The sequence below is a fragment of the Terrapene carolina genome, unplaced genomic scaffold (genome assembly GCF_002925995.2).
Source record: "Terrapene carolina triunguis isolate 2854851 unplaced genomic scaffold, T_m_triunguis-2.0 Scaffold69, whole genome shotgun sequence".
NCBI classification, from domain to species: Eukaryota; Metazoa; Chordata; order Testudines; family Emydidae; genus Terrapene; species Terrapene triunguis.
Window position 1 is genome coordinate 19,384,202 of NW_020664420.1, and position 22,662 is coordinate 19,406,863.

Here is a 22,662-nt window from a genome sequence, read left to right on the forward strand (position 1 = left end):
TGTCTCAGAAAACTGCGTTCTTGGTAGCCATTACCTTTGCTAGGAGGGTGGATGAGTTGCAGCCCTGATGTTGGGGCCTCCTTATACGCAGTTCTCTAGGGACAAGGTAACATTGCTGCCATACCTGAAGTTCACATCCAAGGTGATCTCTCAGTTTCATTTGAACCAGTGTGTGTATTTGCATGTATTTTTCCCCAAGCCACATTCCTCCCTGGAGGAGCAATGCCTCCATACGTTAGACAATAGATGTTATTTAGCCTTTTATCTGAACAGTTTCGTGTTTTGCCTCTCCTGTTTGTATCATACGCAGACTGCATGAAAGGACAGGCTGTCTCTGTGCAGACCATCTCTAGATGGATAACGTCTTGCATCAAGACTGCGTATGAGATAGAATCATTTATGCCTCAGCAGATGTGGGCTCATTCAATGAGAGCACATGCAATGTCACTAGTGTTCCTCAATGACATTTCCATATTGGACATATGCAGGGCCACCACATGATTATCCATACGTACATTTATGGACCATTATGTGATCACTGCTTCTTCCAGAGTGGACGCTAATGTTGGAAGAACGGTCCTGCGATCCTTACTCATATAGACTCTGAGCCCCACCTCCGGATGGGGGTACTGCTCGCAAGTCACCTACTTGGAATACATGTCTGCATCTACTCGAAGAAGAAATGGTTACTTACTGTAACTATGGTTCTTTGAGATGTGAGGCAAACGTATTCCATGACCCATCCTCCGTCCCCTCTGTATTAGAGTCTTCCCCAGGACGTCCGATGCGAAGGAACTGAGGGGTGTTCCAAGCCCATTCCCTTCCACCTTATATGATCCCTAGCCTCTGTTTGCTGGAAGTTGGGAATGGGCAACGGGGATGGATCATTTGATGATTACCTGTTCTGTTTATTCCCTCTAAAGCACCTGGCTTTGGCCACTGTCGGAACTAGATGGACCTTTGGTTTGATGCAGTATGGCCATTCTTATGTTCTTATTCTGCTTTATTTAGCTTGCCCAGGCTTCACCTCAGGTTCAGCTAGGTTTAGTCCAAATTGTAGAATGACTGGTGTCCTCCTTGTATTTTGTCTTGTCTTTTAAACTGACTTTCTGGAAGGAGATCACCAATCTGAAGAAGCCCTGCATTGGTATTAACGTATAGTTGCTTCGAGATAAGCAAAAGCTCCATCTGGGGCTGAGAAAGAAGAGGCTGCTGGGAGGAGACACCGAAAGCCCAGCAAATAGGTAGCAAACAGGTAGAGGTGGAGTTACTTGCAACAAAGAGGAGCAGTGGTCCAGATTTCGGACTTGTGATCTTCTCTGCAGAAATTCAGTGTGCAAGCTGAGACCAAATTCTCAACAATGAAGGGTCAATTTAAAGGAGCGGGGCTGCTGGCTAATTGAATAATATTTTACAGGTTTAAAAACTCATTAACATCTTAAAGCAATAAAAATGCAAAGTTTTGTAGAAATACAAGGGAAAATGTTAATCAGGTCAATTTCTGTGATAAGTGGGAAGGAAACTAAAGTTGCCATACCAAAACTTTTGTTTTGTTACACTCAAGAATATCTGTTCAGATTTCTTGTTGCTTCTAGTCAGGGTACATATTCTCAGTTCAAATTCAACATTATTTAGCATGGCAATAGACTAACATAGAATCCTAGAAATGTAGGTTTGGACGGGACCGTGAGAGGTTATCCAGTCCAGCCCCCTACACTGAGGCAGGACAAACTGTTCCTAGAATATCCCTGACAGGTGTTTGTCTAACGTGTTCTTAAAGCCCTACAGTGACTGGGATTCTACAACTTCCCTTGGAAGCCTATTCCAGTGCTTAAATATTCTTATAGTTTAAAAGTTTTTCTTAATATCTAACCTAAATCTCACTTGCTGCAGATTAAGCTTTCTCATCCTACATTCAGTGGATGTGGAGAACAATTGATCACTTTCTTCTTTATAACAATGCTTAACATATTAGAAGATGGTTATCAGGTGCCCTTCCCACCCCCTGTCTTTTCTTAGGACTAATTATGCCAGTTTTTTAATCTTCCATCATAGTTCAGGTTTTCTAAACCTTTTACCATTTTTGTTGCTTTCCTCTGGATTCTCTCCAGTTTGTCCACATATTTTCTAAAGTGTGCTGACCAGAACTGGACGTAAAACTCCAGCTGAGGCTTCATCAGTGCCAAGTGGAATAATTACATACAATACTCCTGTGAATGCATCCCAGAATATTAGCCTTTTTTGTGAGTGCATCACATCATTGACTTGTATTCAGTTTGTGATCCTCTATAACCCCCTTTTCAGCAGTACTACCACGTAGGTAATTATTTTCCATTTTGTAATTATGCATTTGATTTTTCCTCCCTAAGTGTAGTACTTTGTACTTGTCTTTATAGAATTTCATCTTGTTGATTTTAGACAAATTCTCCTCCAATTTGTTACAGTCATTTTGAGTTCTTACTTTGTCCTCCAAAGTGCTTGGCGCCCTTCTCAGCTTGGTGTTGTCTACAAATGTTATAAGCATACTCTCCACTCCATTTTCCAAGTCCTTAATGAAAACATTGACTGGTACCGGACCCAGCACAGACCCCTGCAAGATCCCACTAGATCTATCCCCCTAATTTGACAGAGATCCATTGTAACTACTCTTTCCATATGGTCTTTCAACCAGTTTTGCACCCACCTTACAGTAAGTGCACCCCATATTTCATTGGGATTCCAAGTTAGTAACCCAAGATTAATGTACAGTTTTATATTGAACAAACAATTTGTTTTAGTATTTAGTCAAGCTTATAGTTAAACTCCCAAGATGTGTGGGGTTCTTCCTAGCACAAAAGTCAGCACTTGTCAGACTATACTACTTAAATGTTTTTCTTTAGAGCATGAAAAATCCTTCTCTGGTGTTCCTTGTTCTTTGGAATTACATTACTGGAAAATCGCTAGTTACATCTGTACTTGTGTTCATATATAGACATTTGTTTTTGCAAGTTTGAGATATTTATAGTGTCCTCCATAATTTAGGAAGTTTAGAGTTACTAAAACAGAATGAGTCACATTGATTTTTTTTTTTTTTTGGTGGTAAATATTTTAAGATATGCTTTGCCAAGATATGTCCCTGGAGATTGTTATCTTAATTTGTTTTGAATAATCTAAACAGTTAGTTTAAATGTCAGGAATCCCTTGGACAGCACAGAGTATAGCACAATGACCCCTCTGACTGTGTCTGATTTTCAGGAACAAGCTGTTAGAATTCTAAGATTTATCAGGTGGTACTGTTTACACATATCTGTTGCTCCGCCTTATTGTTAAGTAGCCAGAAATATGTTCAACATGAGTGCTTCACAACAAGAAACCTCTTTATGTGAACTTTGTGTTCATCTCAAAGAGAAGGAGACCTAATTATTACCACTTGGAGGTACTAGAGATTGAAATGAAATAAATGTTGGTCTGTCTTGCACATTTTATTTACTAATCTGAGGGAATTGTATGGAAAGCTTTTTTACTGGTGTTTCTTGGTAGCTTTGAGATAGTTAAATAAAGTCATCTTAATTTTTTTTTATAAGTGCTGTTACTCACCTAAAAGATGAAGCATAAACAGCTAATTGAAAATAGTCCAGTTCGTTACTACTTAATATGGTAGTGGCAAATCTCCTTTTTCATATTTGTAAGGGCTCCCTTGCCTGCTCTGCTGCTGTGTATCACATTGAAAGACCTCACAAGACAGGCAGGCTACCCCTTAAAACTACATTAAGTACTGAAATATAGACATAATTTTGAAAGTAAACTTGTTTTCTGTGAGCTGGCATATAACATTTTTCTTAACACCCTTGCACCGAATATACTAATAGCGTTCAAAATGCTCTGTTTTTGCTGCTGCTAACCAATGAAGATTCTCAATCTCTGGTGATGAAGGTTGTGCTTGAAAGTTGGTGCTTCCTCTGCTGTGGCAGATGCATAAATCTCTGAAACTTGTCGCTATCTACATATACGATTTTCCTTGCCTGCCTCCTGTTTTATAAAATGTTCTAGAGCTCTTGGTGATATCAAGTACCATAAATTACTGATGAGCAGTTCTTGGTATCACCCAAACAGTAATTAAAGCACTTTAGAATATTAAAGAGGATCAGCCACTGGAGGCTTAATTAATAATACAAAAATAACTTTTTCTGGTGCTTTATAGAGGTGGGGCCTGAACTGTAAATAGGGCTCCAGATCCAAACTTCTTCCCTAGTATTGCCGGTATTTGGATCTGGAGTTGTGATCCGTTAGGGTACTTTATGCTGACATTCAACTAAGTGGGCCTGTGGGCTGTATGTAGAATTATCCCCTTTTCTGAAAAATTGTCTGGAGTCTGAGAGTGAGAACAAGTATAGGCTGTTTAACTAAGCATGTGTCTCTGATTTGAACCCTTCTCCTAAAGAGGCTATGTCAAACTCTGTATTATATTTACACTAATGACCATTTGGGGCTTATAGAATGTAAATGGAAAGAAATTAAAATAGGAATGATTTACCCTTATGCTACACCTATATCAAATAAATGTGCAACAATCTAATGCAAGCAACTTGCATTGTGGAATCTGGTGTCCATGAGTTTTGATATCCCTTGTTAGGGCTCTACCCTACGGACAGTTTTACTAATTACACTGTAAACTATACTTTTAAAAGTAATTTTTAATCGAGTTCTTGTAGTAGAAAGTTATAACAACAGATCTGGCATCAGAATGTTGGATTGTAACTATTTTAGAACATTAAGTAATGCCAGTTAAATGAGTGTTTTGTGAATGGTTCAAGTGACCTTCATTAAAACTTTAACTTACACAGACTGAAATTCCTTCAACTTTACTATTTAGAGTAACTATTTACATATTTGTAACAGTTGTTAAATAGATGTTTTAGAGTTCTTATAAATCTTCTGGGGCTTGTAAATGGCTTTAGGTCTATATATTGGGTTAAAACAAACTGCTCTGAATTACATCAGATTGACTACATTGAATAGCCTGAGACAAAAACTGTCCTAGTGGCATGCTTGTGGTCACAGTAGAGCCTGAGATAAATCTTTAAAGCCTATCCTTTGTCCTATCTACATTGTATATAACATGAATTGTTATGATGTAGTTTTAGATTGTTGCATTAAATGTGTAATAAATAATACTTGACAAATTCCAATGATTTGAGAGGTAGTATGATTTATTAACATTTGTAATTCAAGATTTTAAGGTCTTTGGGATCAAGGGCCCCACAGGAGAAGTTTTATTTTTTCTAACGGACAGAATGGAAAAAGAAAAATATTTTAGATTATCATTAGTTTTTAATTGTTCCCCTCCCCTTAGGTATATGTTCATTTAAAAAAAAATCCCAAATTGTATGGTTTCTTCTCACTGAAGCTATAAGAACCCTACATGGAATTTTCCCCTAAATACTTAAAGCCTATCCATTATTCTGTTTATAGTACTGCTACCTTATTAATGGCATATACATATTTTATAACATTTTATGCAGAAATGATTTTACTCTCAAAAATATTATCAGGAAAAAGTAGAAATTGGTTTTCATTTCCTGTTCAGGGTAAGCAGCTTATTTTATTGCGATGGTTTTCTTGATGTAATGGCAATAGGCTACGTCCATAAAATTGTATTTTTTTCGTTTGTTTCAGAACCCTGTCAAGAAAATTCCAGACTCTCATGAAATTACACTCCAGCACGGGACCAAAACTGTAAGTGATAACTCCTAGACTTTTTATATCCTTATGGATTTCTCCAGAATTTTTGAACCACTTATGACAAATGAGATAAATTATATATTTGGTTGCAACAGCCATAAAACCTAAAATGAAATACAGTAGGAAAAGGTAAGTAACCTCTGTCCAACTGGGCAGCCACCAGTGCCAATACAAAGCTCCTTTCTGGACTCTGCAGCTATGAAGATAAGTAACAAAAGGCCTGATATTTGGAGGTGAAGATGGAGGTCATAAAGATTGATGGGTGCGAAATACCTTTTTTTTTTTTTTTTTAAATAAAAAAAGAAAGTCCTCAAGTGTCTTGGAGTGGTAGCTGCTGATATTTGTAGTTTGGGGCTGCGGGTAAATCCTTAACTGGAAAACTGGATCACAAGAGCAGAATCCTGTTGGGAAGTAATTTAAGGTCCTCAGATCAACTGTTTTCTTTCCAAAAGGATTAGGAAAAAAGCAAATGACAGGAAGTCCATGTCAGAACCCATTGAAGTCTTGATGTTCATGTGGGTCATTTAGGACTCCAGAAGAATTCAAATTTTCTGCCCTGAGATTAAAGCAAAAATTAGGGGTAGTATCAAAAATTTAACTGATGGGACAATCCAAGTCCCAGTAATGATGTCCTTTTGCACATTTATCATATCATTCACAAGAGAACCCTCTTGAGTGAACCTTAGGACATGTGCAGTTTTTTACCTTTCAAGATGTGCAGTGAATGAAGCAAGGGGCTCGCTTTCTCCTGCAGACTTCCTACAGATTCTTCCCCTCAAGGAGGATGACTATTTTGCCAAATTTCATCTTTTTCCTCAGTTTAATACAGGAGCTGTAATACTAATGCTAATACAAACGTAACATTAGTGGCTAATAACCACTAACCACTAAAGTGTGTGAATGCTGTCTCAAGAGAGAAAAATCCTTGAGCTAGAATAACTTCCCAACCAACATGGTTAGAGTGGTCCTGCTTGTAGGGCAGACTGTCTTTCACTAGGTTTTCTTGGTGGAGCTGCATAAGCAGTTTGTGATTTCTTTGACTGTTCACAGCAGGATGCTGTGGCACCAAACTTTCCAATTTTTAATACCCATGTAAACCTATAGCATTTCTTCCAGTTCTAACGTATCTCTGGTAGAGGAGCTGTTGAATACCTGGGATTTGAGTGAAGTACCAGTAGGACTTCAATGAAAATAGTAATCCCTGCTGTATACTTTTTCTGTATGTGTAAATGATAATGCTTAAACATTTTTGAATTTTTAAGTGTGTGTATGTATGAATTTATTGTATAAAAATGTCAGGGTTTAACGTGGGTTTTTACACTCATCACTGAAATGATTTTTTTTCATACAGCAGCAGTTAAACATGGTATTTAAATTGCTGGTGCAATAAAACCTTCATGATACCAGATCAGGAATGTCTTTCTTGTCTGGGATAGCTCAGTTTCATCAATGACTGTAAACATGATAATATTCAGACTGTGTTATTTCAGTAATAAAGCATGTTCCTTTTTTATCCCCAAAATTCATTTTTAGTGCATTCTTACTTTGTATTAAATACAAAAATATTACAGCATAATAAATCAGAGCAAATCAGATGGGCCCTACTCCGAAATTCAGGAAAGCATGATCCAGCATCTTAAAAAAACCTAAGTTCTGATCCCGGCTCTGCCACTTATTTGGTATGTGACCTTGGAAAAGTCCCCTAATCAATCTATCTCTCTACCTATGTGTAAAATGTGAATAATTACGCTTATCCAAGTTTTGTAGAATATTTTGACATCTGTGGGTAGAAAGCTGTGTAGAAATGTTTCAGCTGTGAGCTCTTTGGGGTAGGGGCTGTGTTCTTGTGTGTGTGGAAGGTACTTAGCATATTATAAATAACTCTTTTTTCCGTGTCACGGACACATACGTTTCTCATCTGCTTTCCTCCTGTAATCCCTTCATTTGCTCCAGTGACCCCATCCTATCTCATCTCCTGACCTCTATTATGCCCACTTTCATCCCCTTTCTCACTCTTCATCTAAACACCTGACTTTGCTCTGGCTCCTCTCCTCACAATACAAGTGTACTTTAGTATCTTCCATTTTAAAGAAACCCATCCCTGACTCCACTTGCCTTTCCAACTACTGCCTCGTCTTCCATCTCCCTTTCATTTCTAGGATTATAGAACATGCTGTCTACAAAAGCTGTCTGGGTTAGAGTTAGGCTCTCTAATGACCTTTTCCTAGCCAAATCTCAAAACCAGTATTCCATCCTCATCCTCCTTGACCAGTCAGCTGCCTTTGACCATACTCTTCTTGAAGTCTTGCCCTCCCTTTGCTCTGTCCTCTCCTGGTACTCCTCCTACCTCTCTAATTACTCCTGCAGCGTGTCCTTCAGAGGATCCTTCTCCCTCTCTCCCCCCAACTTTCTGTAGGGTCTCCATAGGTCTTTGTCTTTGGTCCCTATCTCTTCTCCCACACACCTAATCTCTGGGTAATCTCATCTGCAAACAGAAATTCAACTACAATCTCTGTGCTGATGACTCACAGATCTGCCTCTTTACTCCCAACCTATCTCCTTTTGTTCAAACTAAAATCTTGGCTGTCTCTCTGACATCCCCTCGTGGATGTCTAGCTATCAGCTCAAACTCAGCATGGTCTAAACCAGCATTTCCCAAATGCAGCCATCGTGGCTGCATGTGGCCACCAGGAGCTTTTCTTGCAGCCACAGCCTCCTGAGTGGTGATGGGTGGTGGTGGGGTGGGCAAAGTAGCAGCCCCTCCTCAGGGGCCACCAGCAGTGCTTGGAGCCTGCCCCCCTCGGAGAGAGACAAGCTGGAGGATCAGGTAGCCAGTGAGTTCCCCACCTTCCGGGGAGCAGTGGGATTGGGCTTCAGCCCTGGAGTGGCTGGTAGCAGGCTCCAGCCATGGGGCTTATATCTCCATCCCCAGGCCCTGTCCCCTGAGTGTGGGGCTTTGGGTTCCATTCCCTGATTGCATGGTGGTGGGCTCTGGTCCTGAGCTCACCCCTCACCCATCATCCCTGGCCTCCACTGCCTCTCCCAGTGCCCCATCGCCCCAGGCCACTGCTGCCTCTGTACCCACCTCCCCACCAGGGCTTAATTTGTCCCCGGGCTTGCCGGGGCTGATTAAGTCTGCTATGAAAAGTGATATTTGTATGTTTGTTAGTATCATTTTTCGCAGCACACTTAGTAGCCAGTTCTGGTGTCCCTGATGTGGTGGTTGGATCCAAACTCAGTGTTGACCGGGGTACCCTTCGCAACCCCATGGCCCACAATGACTTTGCTATCAGAAGCATCGGATTTGGGGTGGGGTGCCCACATTGGCCACCTCAAGACCTAATGTCTCCGGTCGCAGACAGAGCTATCACCTACATATAAATGTAACATAACTCAGGGCAATATGGTTGGCCTGCGTGGTGTTCCTCCCACAACTCTCAGGCAAGTCAGTACAGGTCTTGATGGACAACACAGAGTCCATGTTCTATGTCAACAAGCAAGGAGGAGCTCGCTCCCCAGCCCTTTGCCAAGAAAACCTCAGGGAGTTCTGTGTGGAGCATTCCATTCACCTGGAAGCATCGTGTCTTCCTGGGGTCTGGAATGTATTAGTGGATCGCCTCAGGAGGTCCTTTTCCTCTCACCATGAGTGGTCTCTCCACCCTGAAGTTGCCAGCGTCATCTTCCAGAGGTGGGGAACTCCCCAGGTGGACCTGTTCACCTCTGCAAAGAACAGGAAATGCCATAGTTTTTGTTCAAGGCTTGGACAAGGCAAGAGTTCCCTGTCCGATGCCTCCCTGCTCTCATGGAAGGATGACCTGCTGTACACCTTCCCTCCGATTCCCCTGAAGATCAAAAAGAACAAGGCAAGTGTTATCATGATCACCCTAGCATGGTCGCGTCAACATTGCACTACTAGATCTCGCAGTGGCAGCCCCGTGAATGTTCCCTTAGGCCGGACCTAACCTCGCAAGATTGCAGACAGCTTCTTCTCCTGAACCTCATCTCATGACTGCTGCATGGTTAAATCCGGACGCACGGCCCTGTTCGGAAAAAGTCCAGTAGATCTTGCTAGGTAGAAGGAAACCCTCTACTAGAGCTACCTACCAGGCCAAGGGTGGAAGCACTTGTCTTGCTGAGCAGCCAAGCCAAGCCAAGCCTTTGCCCAACTCAAGCTTCTCTGCAGTCCATCTTAGACTATTTACTTGGTCTGAAGCACCAAGACCTATCGTTATCATTGCTCCAGGTCCACTTGGCAGCAATCTCAGCATTCCACCCTCTGATCAAAGGCACATGGATCTTTGCCCATGAGATGACAAGGATAATGGAAAGTTCACAACCCAATTCCACCATGGGATTTAAACCTGGTCTTATCCAGACTCACTGGCTTCCCTTTCGAGCTCATGGCATGTTACTCCCTGCTTATCCTCTCATGGAAGGTTGCCTTCCTAGTGCCAATTATTTCCGCCAGAAGAGTTTCAGAACTTCAAGCCTTGACTTCAGATCCTCCTTACATTGTCTTCTACAAAGATAAGGTCCAGCTGTGCTCTCACTCAGCCTTCCAGCCTAAGGTGATGTCACAGTTTCATATCAACTGGGACATCTTTTGCCCATCGGCTTTCTGAAGCTGCACAGGATGGACAAAGAGAGCTGTCTGTATTCTTTGGATGGTAGAAGGGCCCTGGTCTTTTATATCGACAGGACTACACCCTTCTGCAAATCAACGCAGCGTTTTGTGGCTGTGGCGGATAGAATGAAAGGGCACACTGTGTTGTCCCAGAGGATATCGCCCTGTATCACAGCCTGCATCTGGGCTTGTTATGAGCAGGCAAAGGTGCCACCCTCAGCTGTCATAAAGGCCCATTCTGCAAGCGCGCAAGCATTCTCAGCAGCGTTCCTCAAGCAAATACCGATTCAGGACATCTGCAGGGCTGCAACATGGTCGTCAATTCATACCTTTGTGGCCCACTGTGCCATTACCCAACAGGTCCGAGATGATGCCAATTTCAGAAGAGCTATGTTGCAAGCAGCACATCTGTAACTCCTGGCCCACCTGCAAGGGCACTGTTTGTGAGTCACCTGACATGGAATGGACATGAGCAAGTGCTCAAAGAAGAAAAGACAGTTACCAGCTTTCCATAACTCTTGTCCTTCGAGATGTGTTGCTCATGTCCATTCCATGACCCACCTTCCTACCTTGCTGTTAGAGTTGACGGCAAGAAGGAACTGGAATGGCATGGGGCCGGCTGGCGCATGAATATGGGCCTCTAGGGGGCACTAGAGCCAGCCCTCCGGATATTACTGGGGAGAAAAATCTCTGGCAACTGCGCACACGGCGCGCACACACCTTACATTGAATGGACATAAGCAACATATCTCGAAGAACAACAGTTACGGAAAGTTAGTAACCATCTTTTGAAAACTTTTGAAAGAACAACCATAACTTTTTGTTCAGAATTATGAACATTTCAGTGTTATAAAGAATCTCCATTTCCAAGGTGTTTGTAACTCTGAGATTCCTACTCTACTGTAATGGGGAACAAATATTTGATAAAGGGCTTTTCAATCTAGTTGAGAAAGGTATAGCATGATCCAATAGCTGGAAGTTGAAGCTAGACAAAGTCAGACTGGAAATAAGGCATACATTTTTAACAGTGAGAATAATTAACTGTTGGAACAGTTTACCGAGGGCCATGTAGATTTTCCATCACTGGCAATTTTTAAAATCAAGATTCGATGTTTTTCCATAAAATATGCCCTAGGAATTATTTTGGGGAAATTCTTTGGGGTGTGTTGTACAGGAGTCCAGACTGGATGATCACAATGGTCTCTTCTCATGTTGGACTCTGAATCTATGATTCTGTGATATGAATAATAATACTGAAAACCAAATAATTATTATTTTAAGTCCTTATGGAAAGTTCGTAAACAACTTCATAGAGAGAATTCTAATGGCGTGCTATAGAAATTACTCTAAATCTATGTAATGTAATAGAGAATAGATTTTCCATGTCCTTTTTTAAACATTCTGTAGAAGGTATAAAACCTATTAAATTCTACGTAAAACACTTAAAGGTTCATTTTCTTTCAGTTCTGTAGGACTCTTCCATACGTTTGAAATTAAACACTAGGTTACCAATCTTTCCATAAGTCGACTGTCATATTTATATACCACAGGAGCCTATTTCTTAACCTTACATCCACTACCCTTGAGCTGTATTATATATGGTGGAGCGGAGATAAGGCCTGAACAAACAGTCTAATGTTTACCTGTTTGTTTCCTCCTTAGTAATCGTAGTAACATGGTATATAGAACTGGGAAATCTGGGAAATGTCTGTATTTTTTATAAATATCATATGTACCTCAGTTAATATTATTCTCTGCGAATGCATAAAGTTTAATTCAAAGAAAACAAAACCATGGCAATGAATAGACACCTGAGGTAAACAGCTTGAAAGGAGCTAAGGTAACAGTGGTTGGGCTATCAGTGGGGAAGAAACTGTCTGGTTCCATCCAGGCTAGTTTGTATTACTCTTTCCGGTGCTAAAGCCTGGGATTAAAAGGGATTCCAAACCTAAAAGACCCTTGAAAAAAGGCGGGGGGAGGAGGGGTGCTGAGTAAGCTAGAAGGACTACTACAGTGTATCCGTGGAAAGCTGACCCGCTGGCAAACACACACAGAGAGAGACACATGTTGTGAGTATGACAGGCTGACTCTCTCAACTCGGAGCTGGAGTTAGCTGGTCTGGGGAACTTACCAAGGTGTAAGTATTACCTGTGAGTGTGGGCCTTTTATTGTGTTACCCTTTGCCCTACATGCTTTGTTCCTTTTGAGGAATAAATAAATAATGCTTTATTTTGAAGATTCTGTTTCTCTTTCACTGCAAATTTATAGTCTCAGGATCCCAGAGGGAAACTCATACAGATGCCAGAACAGTGTTGGACCTGTGTTGTTAATGCCTTGGGAGTTAGGGGACTGCAGGCAAGAAATATGGTCTAAGTGTGGTTGGACCATGTGGTGCCACCTAGAGTGAGATACAGGAAGCCAGGCTGTCACATGAGGGGTGTTCTTCAGAGCGACTAATTTGCTGTGGCATAGAGGTTTTTATAATTTCTCGTTAAGAGGAGGGGAGGTGAAAAAGGAATATCTGACTGTGTTGAAAGATATTTTGTATGTGGGGAATTTGCATAGTATGGACAGACATTTTAGAAAGTGTTTGCTTGGATTTTAAGTGCTAAAAAACTAGACATCACACTGCATTTTAAACAAAATCCTGGCAGAAAAGTTGAATGAATTAGATCTTATGCAGAATCATACATGTATAAAATGTGCCTTTCTTAATTGTTTATAACCTTTAGCAAAACTAGTTTCCTATTTTGTGTGAGGTGCTATCTACTTTTGCAGTACATGTTAGATTAAATTACCTGAGAAATGAATTATGTGTTCTGTACAACTGTTTGTATATCAACTAATCTGCTGGAACATCTGTGATAATCTAAATTGGTTCAGATCACCACTGATAAATTTCCCATTGCATTGTGCTGCTACAGGCCAACTGAATAATTGGAAAAGATTAAAAATGAAATATACACATCTTTTTGAAAAATATTGTCAAGCCTTTAAGTATTTTGAACAAATTCTCAAAATATTTTAGAACAGAACATAAAATATACCTTGTGCGCATTTGGATGCTGCTTAAATATAGATGAAAGGTATATTTTATAAGCTTGATGGTTTGCCAGGCTTTCCTAAAAACCTTATATTATTTGCATTTTAAATGAATAGATTCTTGCTCTTTCAACATCTCATCTTCTTAACAGTACTGTTTGGTGTCTGTTATAAGTTCCTTTGGAAGAAGCATTATTTTTCAGACCTGAAGTGATTCAGTTATGGCCTGCGTAAACAGTCTGAGTGCGCTTTGGGTAGTTGATTTGCTGTATATCAAAACATTTATGGAAATATTAAAATAGCTTATTTTCTGGTTTGCTTTCAGTCAATATTTTAAATATACTTTTAATTTGAACTAGGTTATATATGCTATAAAGTTTTAGTACAAATGTCTGGCATTATCAATGCTTGTCAAAAAAATAAAACAACAAAGGCACAACATTGTAGAGAACAGATTGTATTATCCATGTCCAAAGTTGTACAGTGCTTCTTCTTTAATTCAGTTTCTATATTTGTGTGACATTTTAAAATGGAAGTTGTAATTTCTAATTAAAATGTTTATTGTTGGGAATTACAGTCTGGGAAGCCTCTTAGAAACATTTTGACTACCTAAGAATGCAGCTGTCATCACTTTGAGAAGAGGTGAGATGCAGATTAGGTATATACAGTACAAATAGATTGCATCGAATGAACAAAACAGATTACTGGAAAAAGCAGTTATCCCACAGAAGGACTATCCAGTTTATTTATAATGAAATTACTCATCTACACATTCATACAGTAAAATGACAATCCTTTAAAAATGAGTAGAACTCAATAGCTTTTTTCAGGACATAGTCAATAGAGTTTCATTTATTAAATGTATTTCATCTAAACTTAAATATCCCATCTGTATCTCTTCAATCTAATGATCTTAGGCTGATGATGACTGTATTCCTGTGCAGCTGAAATGAATCAGAAAAGATTTCCCAAGCTAAAGAGTCTTTCCAGAAACCTGATTAATTTTCCAGTTGCCTTGCTTGTATAGAGTAATAGGAGTTACTTTTTCCCAATGAAACTGCAGAGATAAATTTTCTCCTGACAGCTTTGACACTAGGTGAGCATGGGAAAAAGAACATAAAGAGATGTTCTGAACATCATGCTTTTTAACTTTTCAAATCACAGCTGGGACAGTATAGATAGTAATTGTAGCAGAGAAGCCCATTTTAGAATATTAACTGAATGCATGGTTAATATGGGGTTTGTCCACAGGCTCTACAGTCTACAAATCCTAAACAAGGTGAATGGTGTACAAAGATATTTAAATTATTAAATAGTTAGCTTTTCCAGAAATGGGAAATCATTAAGTGGTCACATTCTGTTTATCATTGTCCTAAATGTGAAATTCATCCTAGTGGACAGGGCCTGAGGATTACGTGGTGCCTGGGACCTTTTGATGGTCCCTTGTACAGTGATACATTTAAACAGTTTAGGATAGAAAATGAAGAAAAATGCTGTATTCAATTGAAACTCCATGGGGAATTTAGGTAAGCAGGATGTAATAGCCAAATTTCAGTTTGTGTAGAGACCCTGGGCATAAATATCTGCTCTTGTGAAAAATGTAATGGGTTATCAGGGTTTTTTTTTTTATATCTCACCTGAAAGATGGCACTTCCAGCAGCAGTGCACTCCTAAAATGATGCTGGGTGATTGGATTAGTACTGACTCAGAAGAAAGGAAGTTGCTTGATTAATCACTATCATCACTTCCTACACAACTTGGATTTTTCTGGTAGGTCTCAGGATGGAATCCTGGACATGTATAATGGTAACCAAAGATGCTGGTGACTTTGACATATATCACTTTAGGAGATGCCTGCTTTTACATTTTAAAAAATCTGGAAATCTCACCACAGGTTTCTATGCTTTTGCTACCAGAAGAAATATTTACAGCTCCATATACATACTTCCCTATGAACTCTCCACTACTCCCACAGAATTTACAGAAAAACATATACACCTCTACCCCGATATAACGCTGTCCTCAGGAGCCAAAAAATTTTACCGCGTTATAGGTGAAACCGTGTTATATCGAACTTGCTTTGATCCACTGGAGTGCGCAGCCCCGTCCCCCCGGAGCGCTGCTTTACCGCATTATATCCGAATTCATGTTATATCGGGTCGCATTATATCGAGGTAGAGGTGTATGTAGTTAGAGCCTTCCACCACTGGAAGGGAATTCATGTATTACCTTTTCTTGATATCTTGTTAGCAAGGGGTTTGTTCCTGCAGAAGGTCATGGTTCCTCTTGACCGTAAAGCTTCTAGTGCTTCTACTAAAATTTCCAGATCTTCTTCATTAAAGCCCTGTCCTTCATCCCATTCCTGAAACCTACTGCTTGGCTGCTGAACAGCAGGCATTACTAGAATATGTCGATCTCTACCCTTCTGTAAACATGTTTCCAATAGGCACTACTTTGCTGTATGGAAACGATATGGCCATTGACACTCTGTCTCACTTCTTCAGAGTTCACCCTTAAGCACTGGCAAGAGCTCTTGGATGCCAGAAAACAATCTAAATTAATATCTCTCCTGCACTTAGATTTTCCTTAGGGTAGGTTAAGTTACAGAATCTTCCCAAGGTCTTAGAGTGCTCTTTCTGAAGTCTAAAACTTGTTCTTCAAGCCCTCATGGCTCATCTCTTCAAGTCACTTCATTTCCTCTTGCTTAGGGTAGTCTTCCTTGTGGCAAAAAGGCTTCTGATCTGGGTGCTTTACTGATTATGTATTTGAGGAAGAAAAGGTAATCCATGGCATAGCCCAGAACTTTTCCCCCAATGCTAATACCATCTACGCTGGGTTGAAATTCTTCCCTCATTCTGCCTTAACCTGAAGCACCTGAAAGAGATTAAATGGTGTACTTTGGACCTAACACATGAAATTTCACCTCTTACTTGCTAATTTCCATTCTTAGGGGAACCCTGTCCAACCCTAACCCCCTCAAATTGGATTTAATTTGCAGTAACCCAATTTTTTCATCATTTCTCAGATTTCTTATTTCTTCTGTTTACTGAGTTAGCTGTTCATACCTTTATAGGAGACCTTATTCTGGAGAGTTGAGTTCAGGAGCGGCGCCAGGGTTTTTGGCGCCCTAGGCGGGGCTCCTTCCGCGCTCCCGGTCGTCGTCGGCAATTCTGCGGCGGGGGGGGGGGGGTGGTCCTTCCGCGCTCCCGGTCTTCGGGGCACTTCGGCGGCGGGTCCCGGAGCGAGTGAAGGACCCGCCGCAGAATTGCCGCCTAAGACCCGGAGCGCGGAAGGACCCCCTGCCGCCAAATTGCCGTCGAGGGTGGCAAAATGCTGCCCCCCCAAATCCTGGTGCCCTAGGCGACCGCCTAGGTCGCCTACATGGAAGCACCGGCCCTGGTTGAGTTGGTGGACAAGGCTTAATGTCTTACTTGACTGACAGTTTTGCTTCTACCACAATGTCAGTTCATTTCCTCTCACTAAGGATTTTAGACAGACTTTCTGTGAGAATAAAAATTAGGGAGTCATACGTAAAATTTTTCTATTTTTTTTCTTTGTTTGAAAACACAATTTATTGCACTGAAGACACTTAGAGGCAGAAAATATTACCTAAGTAGTCCTTTCCCATAGAAGCAATTTCTATAGTTGCTGCAAGGATGTTGCAATTCACTACTATTGATGCCATAATTCATGATTATGAAGAAAGGGAGTATGATCCATGTGATTGCCTGTGGAAGGGGAGATATCCATGAGACACTTTCTATTAATGTCCTCCATATTATGAAAAGTTTGACAACTCTTGGTGTGTAATTATTTAATTACACATTAATTGCAGTTTTAAACATCTGTCATAATTTTGTAGACTATTTCATTATAATGAAATGCTGCATTTCACTGAAACTTGAGGGCAATAATTTATACTGAGGTGTTAGAAATGTTCATTTTGTAAGTGTTTTAATTATAGCAATGAACTATTGATTTTGCTACTAGCATGATACCTTTCCAGTAAATTTTCAAGTTTTTTGAGTTGTTACTTCTCCATGATGGCTTTCTTCTCTTGGTATATGCATCATCTAGTCTTAATAATGCTTTTTTAATTAGCTCTCTACAGTTTTCATTGTCATTTGCTGAGTATCTAACTAGAAATATTAGTATTCCTGGTATGGGTAATGGAAAAGGAAATTACATTTCTTCAGTAAGAGAAATGAAAACAACTACATTCAGAAAAAAAATAATTTGCCCCAAACAAATGGAAATAAAATTAAATAATATTTTGTTAATTAACTTTTCTTCCTGAAATGATGCCATCAGAAGGGGTGATTTTTATTTCCCTTTACATAATTCAGACTTCACACAGAAGGTGATAGAAATTCTCCAAAAAATGGAACTACGTGTCTGACATGTGGAAAGAACAAATTAAAGCAATGACTGTGAAATATGGCTGTGTGAGACTAGTACCATTTTGTGCACTGGTTACAGTTTTAAAAAAGAGTACAAAGAGGAAGATCAGACTACCTCTGAATTATCTTCATTGAATTGTTTTTGGTCTGTCTGTCCGTAGGTATCTGCTTTGGGTTTGGATCCCTCAGGTGCCCGTTTGGTAACTGGAGGCTATGACTATGATGTTCGGCTTTGGGACTTCGCTGGAATGGATGCATCTCTTCAAGCTTTTCGATCACTTCAGCCTTGTGAATGGTATGTGTTGAGACTATCTTTCTGACTTAACAGCCCCTGTATTACAGCTTCTAGCTACAATACACTGTAAGTTGCAAGATGATTCTGTTGGAAAGGTTTTACTATCCCCTAATATTTCTGCATTAGACAAAATGTGGATAGAGATAGTTACATGCTGCCTGTATTTCACACTTTGTTTGAAAGACATGCATATTTTCTCTTGAGCTGGCTCAGCAAACTGTACTATTCAAATATTTTGCACAGCAAACATAGGTATCAGCTAAGCTAATTATAGGATAAATCTCTCAAGACTAATGCAAATGTAGTTTTTTTATTATATGCGGCAGGTTGATAGAATGTGCCCTGTCCCCCACCCCTCCTACTCGTAGAAAGCTAGCTAATAAAGAAAGAAAACGATTGATGGTAGTCTCATGTAGGGGCTTTAGTAGGAATAGGGCTTCTATAATTACTAGTATTTTTTTGAGGAGAGCATCATCAGAGCCTTCAGCCCCAAAACCTGAGTCCTGCAAGCGCAAGTCAGCTGCCCTGGGCCAGCCATGGGTTCTTCTTCAAGTGCTTGTTCATGTCAATCCAATCAGGTGTGTGTGTGTGCGCGCCGCGTGCATGACAGCCGGAAGATTTTTCTCCTAGTTGTATCTGTAGGGTTGGCCTGGGCACCTTCTGGAGTTCCGCCTTCATGGTGTCCAATACAGGGCCCAGCCGACCCTCTCCCCTCTCCCCCGTAGTTCCTTCTTACCGCCAGTGATGGCTAGTTGGAACTTCCGTCGCTCTTGCTTCTGCAAGTGCCTTTAGTAGTGACCCATCATGATTTGTATATAGTTAGTTAGTTTTTCGTAATAGTAGTAGTAGTAGTTGTTTCTCTAAGTTTCCGTTACAGGGGTGCCCTCCCCTCCCCCCAGTTTCTCCCCCGATACCAGGGCATGCCTCGGTCCCTGGGGTTCAAATCTTGTGAAGACTGCGGCAAACTTATGCTGAAGAGTGACCCACACACTTCTTGCTTGAAGTGCCTTGGCGAGAGTCACCAAAAGGACAAGTGCCGCATTTGTAAAGGGTTTCGGCTGAGGACCCTTAAGGATCGTGAGCAGATACTCAGAATTATCCTCATGGAGGCATCCCTTCGCCTACAGTCCGACAAGCATGCGCCGAGCACCTCCTCTTCAATGCGCAGCGCACTGGCGCCAAGAAAGGAGGCCAAGGACTCCTGGCACCGAACAGATTTAAAATTTTATTAGAAAATGTTTAAAAATAGATGATACAGAGTGTTGAATCTTCAGTTATTAGTCATCGGGGGTAACATACAAGTATAGGGGGATGTTAGTATTTTGATATTGGATAGCGCATAACACATACAGTCTGCAGTATCCCCAATGGGGGGGTATAAGGTGGATGAATCAAGGTACAGTCAGCAAGCAGTGAGGGTACATCACTCATACAAGAATTACAGGCAATCATAGGTATAAATAAGCGGGCCGGGTAATGAGGATAAGATGACCCTCATATGGTGGAGTTCAGTTCGGTTTGGTGGGTTCAGGGTTCAGGGGATAAGGTCCAACAGAGGAAGTCTTCAGATCCCTTCCTCATTGTGGGTGCGCGAAGTCACGCCGGCTCTCTCTCGGTATTGGCGGTGGCCGGTGATGTGCTCTGTATAAATGTCTTGGGACCATCGGATAGTGTCCGAGACCATTAGACGTTGCATGAGCCGCGCGTAGCGACGGCCTACCCTGCAGGTACTCAGTACGCGCTCGTTACAGGGGTCCCAGGCACCCAGGGCCCCAACGATCAGAGCGTTGGTGTACACCTCATAGCTCCTTGTCCGCAGGGTGTCAGCCAGGGGAGCGTACTTTTCGAGTTTGCGGGCTCGAGCTTCGCGGAAGGCTGGGGTCCTATTCTCGAACGGGATTGTCACGTTGACGAGGATGATCTTTTTTCGAACCTCGTCCGCGACGACGATGTCCGGGCACAGCGGGCTGTCGGTGTCGGGGACGGCGCGGTTGATGGCAATCTCTCCCAGGCGCGGGTTGATGGCCTTCACTAGGCGGTCCTGGACGGCGTTGTGGCGCAGCTGCCAGGCACAGGCGTGGGGCTTGCAGCTGCACAGAACGTGGGGCAGGGGCTCGGTGACGTACCCGCACTTCCTGCAGCGCTTGTCCTGGTTCCCGTGACGGACAGCTCCATTGAGAGGGATGCAATTCAGCCGGGCGCGGTGTATGAACTGCCAGTCGGCGAATCGGGTGAAGCTGCCCATGGGGAGAAAGTGGTTGCTGGAGTCCCACTTGCTGGTCACCTCGAAGGCCTTACCCTGGTCTGGCTTTTTCCGCAGGGTGTCCACGTAGCGCGCGTGGACAGTGGCCTTCAGAGACCTCTCCAGCGCTCCTCTGGCTCCGGGGGTGACGATGGTGTTGCTGTCCGTCCCGATCCGCGGCACCAGCTCTCCCAGCTCCTGCCGTTCCTCGCTCCACTCCCAGCGGCAGCCCAGTTGTTTTCCCAGTCGTCGCGTGGCTTTGCAGGCACGGGACCACAGTGAGGCGATGTCGCCCCCGTCCCGGGCGAACTCGCCGTCCAGGGAGCCGCTCAAGAAGGTGGCTATATCTCGGTCGGAGGGAGCTCTGCCGATTCGCTTCGCGATGACGGCACGGAGGGCAGTCATCGCAACGTTCTTCACCTTGGCGTCCGGGCACGTCAGGAGGCGGAAGGCGTGCGTGATGACCGCGATGTCGCACAGGTCGCCCATGCGGGGGATGTTGGCACCGCCGTGCCTGTGCGCGATGTACACGAGCTCGTTGCTGGCTCTCTGGGGCAGGGACAGCCACCTCTTGACCAGTTGCCGGATGGTGTTGTCCGCCTTATTGAGGGGCACCTTCGCCACGGTGGATCCTCTCAAGACAAAGGCGATGTGGGGGATCAGGAAGGTGTTGAGGGTGTTGATTTTCTGCCATGGAGCCAGCAGGGATGCGTCGATCATGACGGCGTTTTGCAGGATCTCCCGGATGGTGTCCTCGGGGGTCTGCCGGATGCGGAAGCCCATCGGCGTGCGAGGTGCTGGTACGCCTGCCCCTCCACCAGGGGAACGACGGACTCGCCTGGATAAGGAACTCCGTCGTCAACACCGAGTCCTTCTTGGTCCAGTCGATGTGGAGGGACGCGCACTTCTTGGCGTTGAAGCGGAGTCCCGTCCAGTCTGTGGCTCTCCCGATGGTGTCAAGCATGCTCTGGAGCCTCTCAGGGTCATCCGCGATCAGGACCAGGTCGTCCGCGTAGGCCAAGACACTCATCCTCTTGTAGAGCGGAGGTTTCTTGACAGCTGGGGGATAGCAGGGGGATCCCTTGACAGTTGCAGCTGCTGGGGAGTGGTAGGGGGGTCTCTCGACGGCTGGAAGAGCAGGAGAGTGGGGGGGCAGCAGTTGGAGCAGCAGGAGGGTGGCGGGGGGGTCCCCCAGCGGCTGGGGAGTCCCTGGGGAGTCCCTGGGCAGCTGAAGCATCTGGTGACCGGCGGGCAGGTCTCTCGGCATCTGGAGCGGCTCACATGTGGAGGAGCCGTCCCCCGGTGACAGGCGGTGGGAGAATCCCTCTGTGGCTGGGGTGCAGCGGGGGCATCTCTCCGTATCTGGAGCGGCTGGCACGTGGCGGGGCAGTCTCCCGGCGGCTGGAGCTGCTGGTGAGCGGCGGGCCGGAGTTTTGCCCGCTGAAGCGCAGCAGGAAGCTCCCCAGGCATCATGAGCGGCGGCGGCTGGGGCGCGGGGCAGGAATCCCCTGGCGGTTCGAACAGCAGCGGCTGGGGCACGTGGCGGGGGTCCCCAGGCTGCATAAGCGGCGGCGGCTGGGGGGCGGGGCAGGAATCCCCCAGCGGCTCGGGTAGCAGCGGCTGGGGCACGTGGCGGGGACCCCCAGGCTGCATAAGCAGCGGCGGCTGGGGTGCGTGGCGGGAATCTCCCGGTGGCATGGGCGGCGGCGGCGGCTGGGGCGTGGGGGGGCAGCCCCCCGGCCGCATGAGTGGTGGCGGAGCCGCAGGAGAGTCTTTTCGTGGGGGTAGGTGTTGGGGATTAGCGGGGCAGTTACCTGGCGCCAGGAGCAACAGCTGGGTAGCGATGGGTTTCTCTGGTGGCTGGGACACGTGGAGGCAGACTCCCGGCGGTAGGAGCAGCAGCTGGGTGGCAGTAGGTTTCTCAGGCGGCAGGGGCGTGAGGGGGCAGTCTCTCAGCGGCTGCAGCTGCTGGCGATCAGCCGGCGATTCTTCCCGCGGCAGGAGCATGGTGGGGCAGACTCCCAGTGGCTGCAGCTGCTGGTGATAGCTGGAGATTCCTCCGGTGGCTGCAGCTGCTGGCGATCAGCTGGAGATTCCTCCGGCGGCAGGAGCACGGCGGGGCAACCCCTCGGCAGCTGGAGAGCGGGGTGTATGTTCCTCCTGTTATACCAATAGAATAAAAACCAGCAGGATCTTATTAAGAGGGATAAGGCAAAGATGCCACATTTATTGTAAATATACTGATAAAGTAAAAGATAAAAGTAAACAACGTTGTTTGACTACTTATTTCTTATACACACACACATACAGAGAGAGAGAGAGAGAGAGATTCATTCAC

At 43.7% G+C, this 22,662-nt stretch overlaps 1 protein-coding gene across 1 annotated transcript in view; it reads left to right on the forward strand.

Annotated features, from left to right (window-relative positions):
* WDR70 (WD repeat domain 70) overlaps positions 1-22,662 on the forward strand; it is a 254,989-nt gene that overhangs the window by 63,015 nt on the left and 169,312 nt on the right. Inside the window, exons 6-7 of the mRNA XM_026649057.2 lie at positions 5,656-5,715; positions 17,949-18,082. Coding sequence (XP_026504842.1) covers positions 5,656-5,715; positions 17,949-18,082 — 194 coding nt within the window. The remainder of the gene's footprint in view (positions 1-5,655; positions 5,716-17,948; positions 18,083-22,662) is intronic.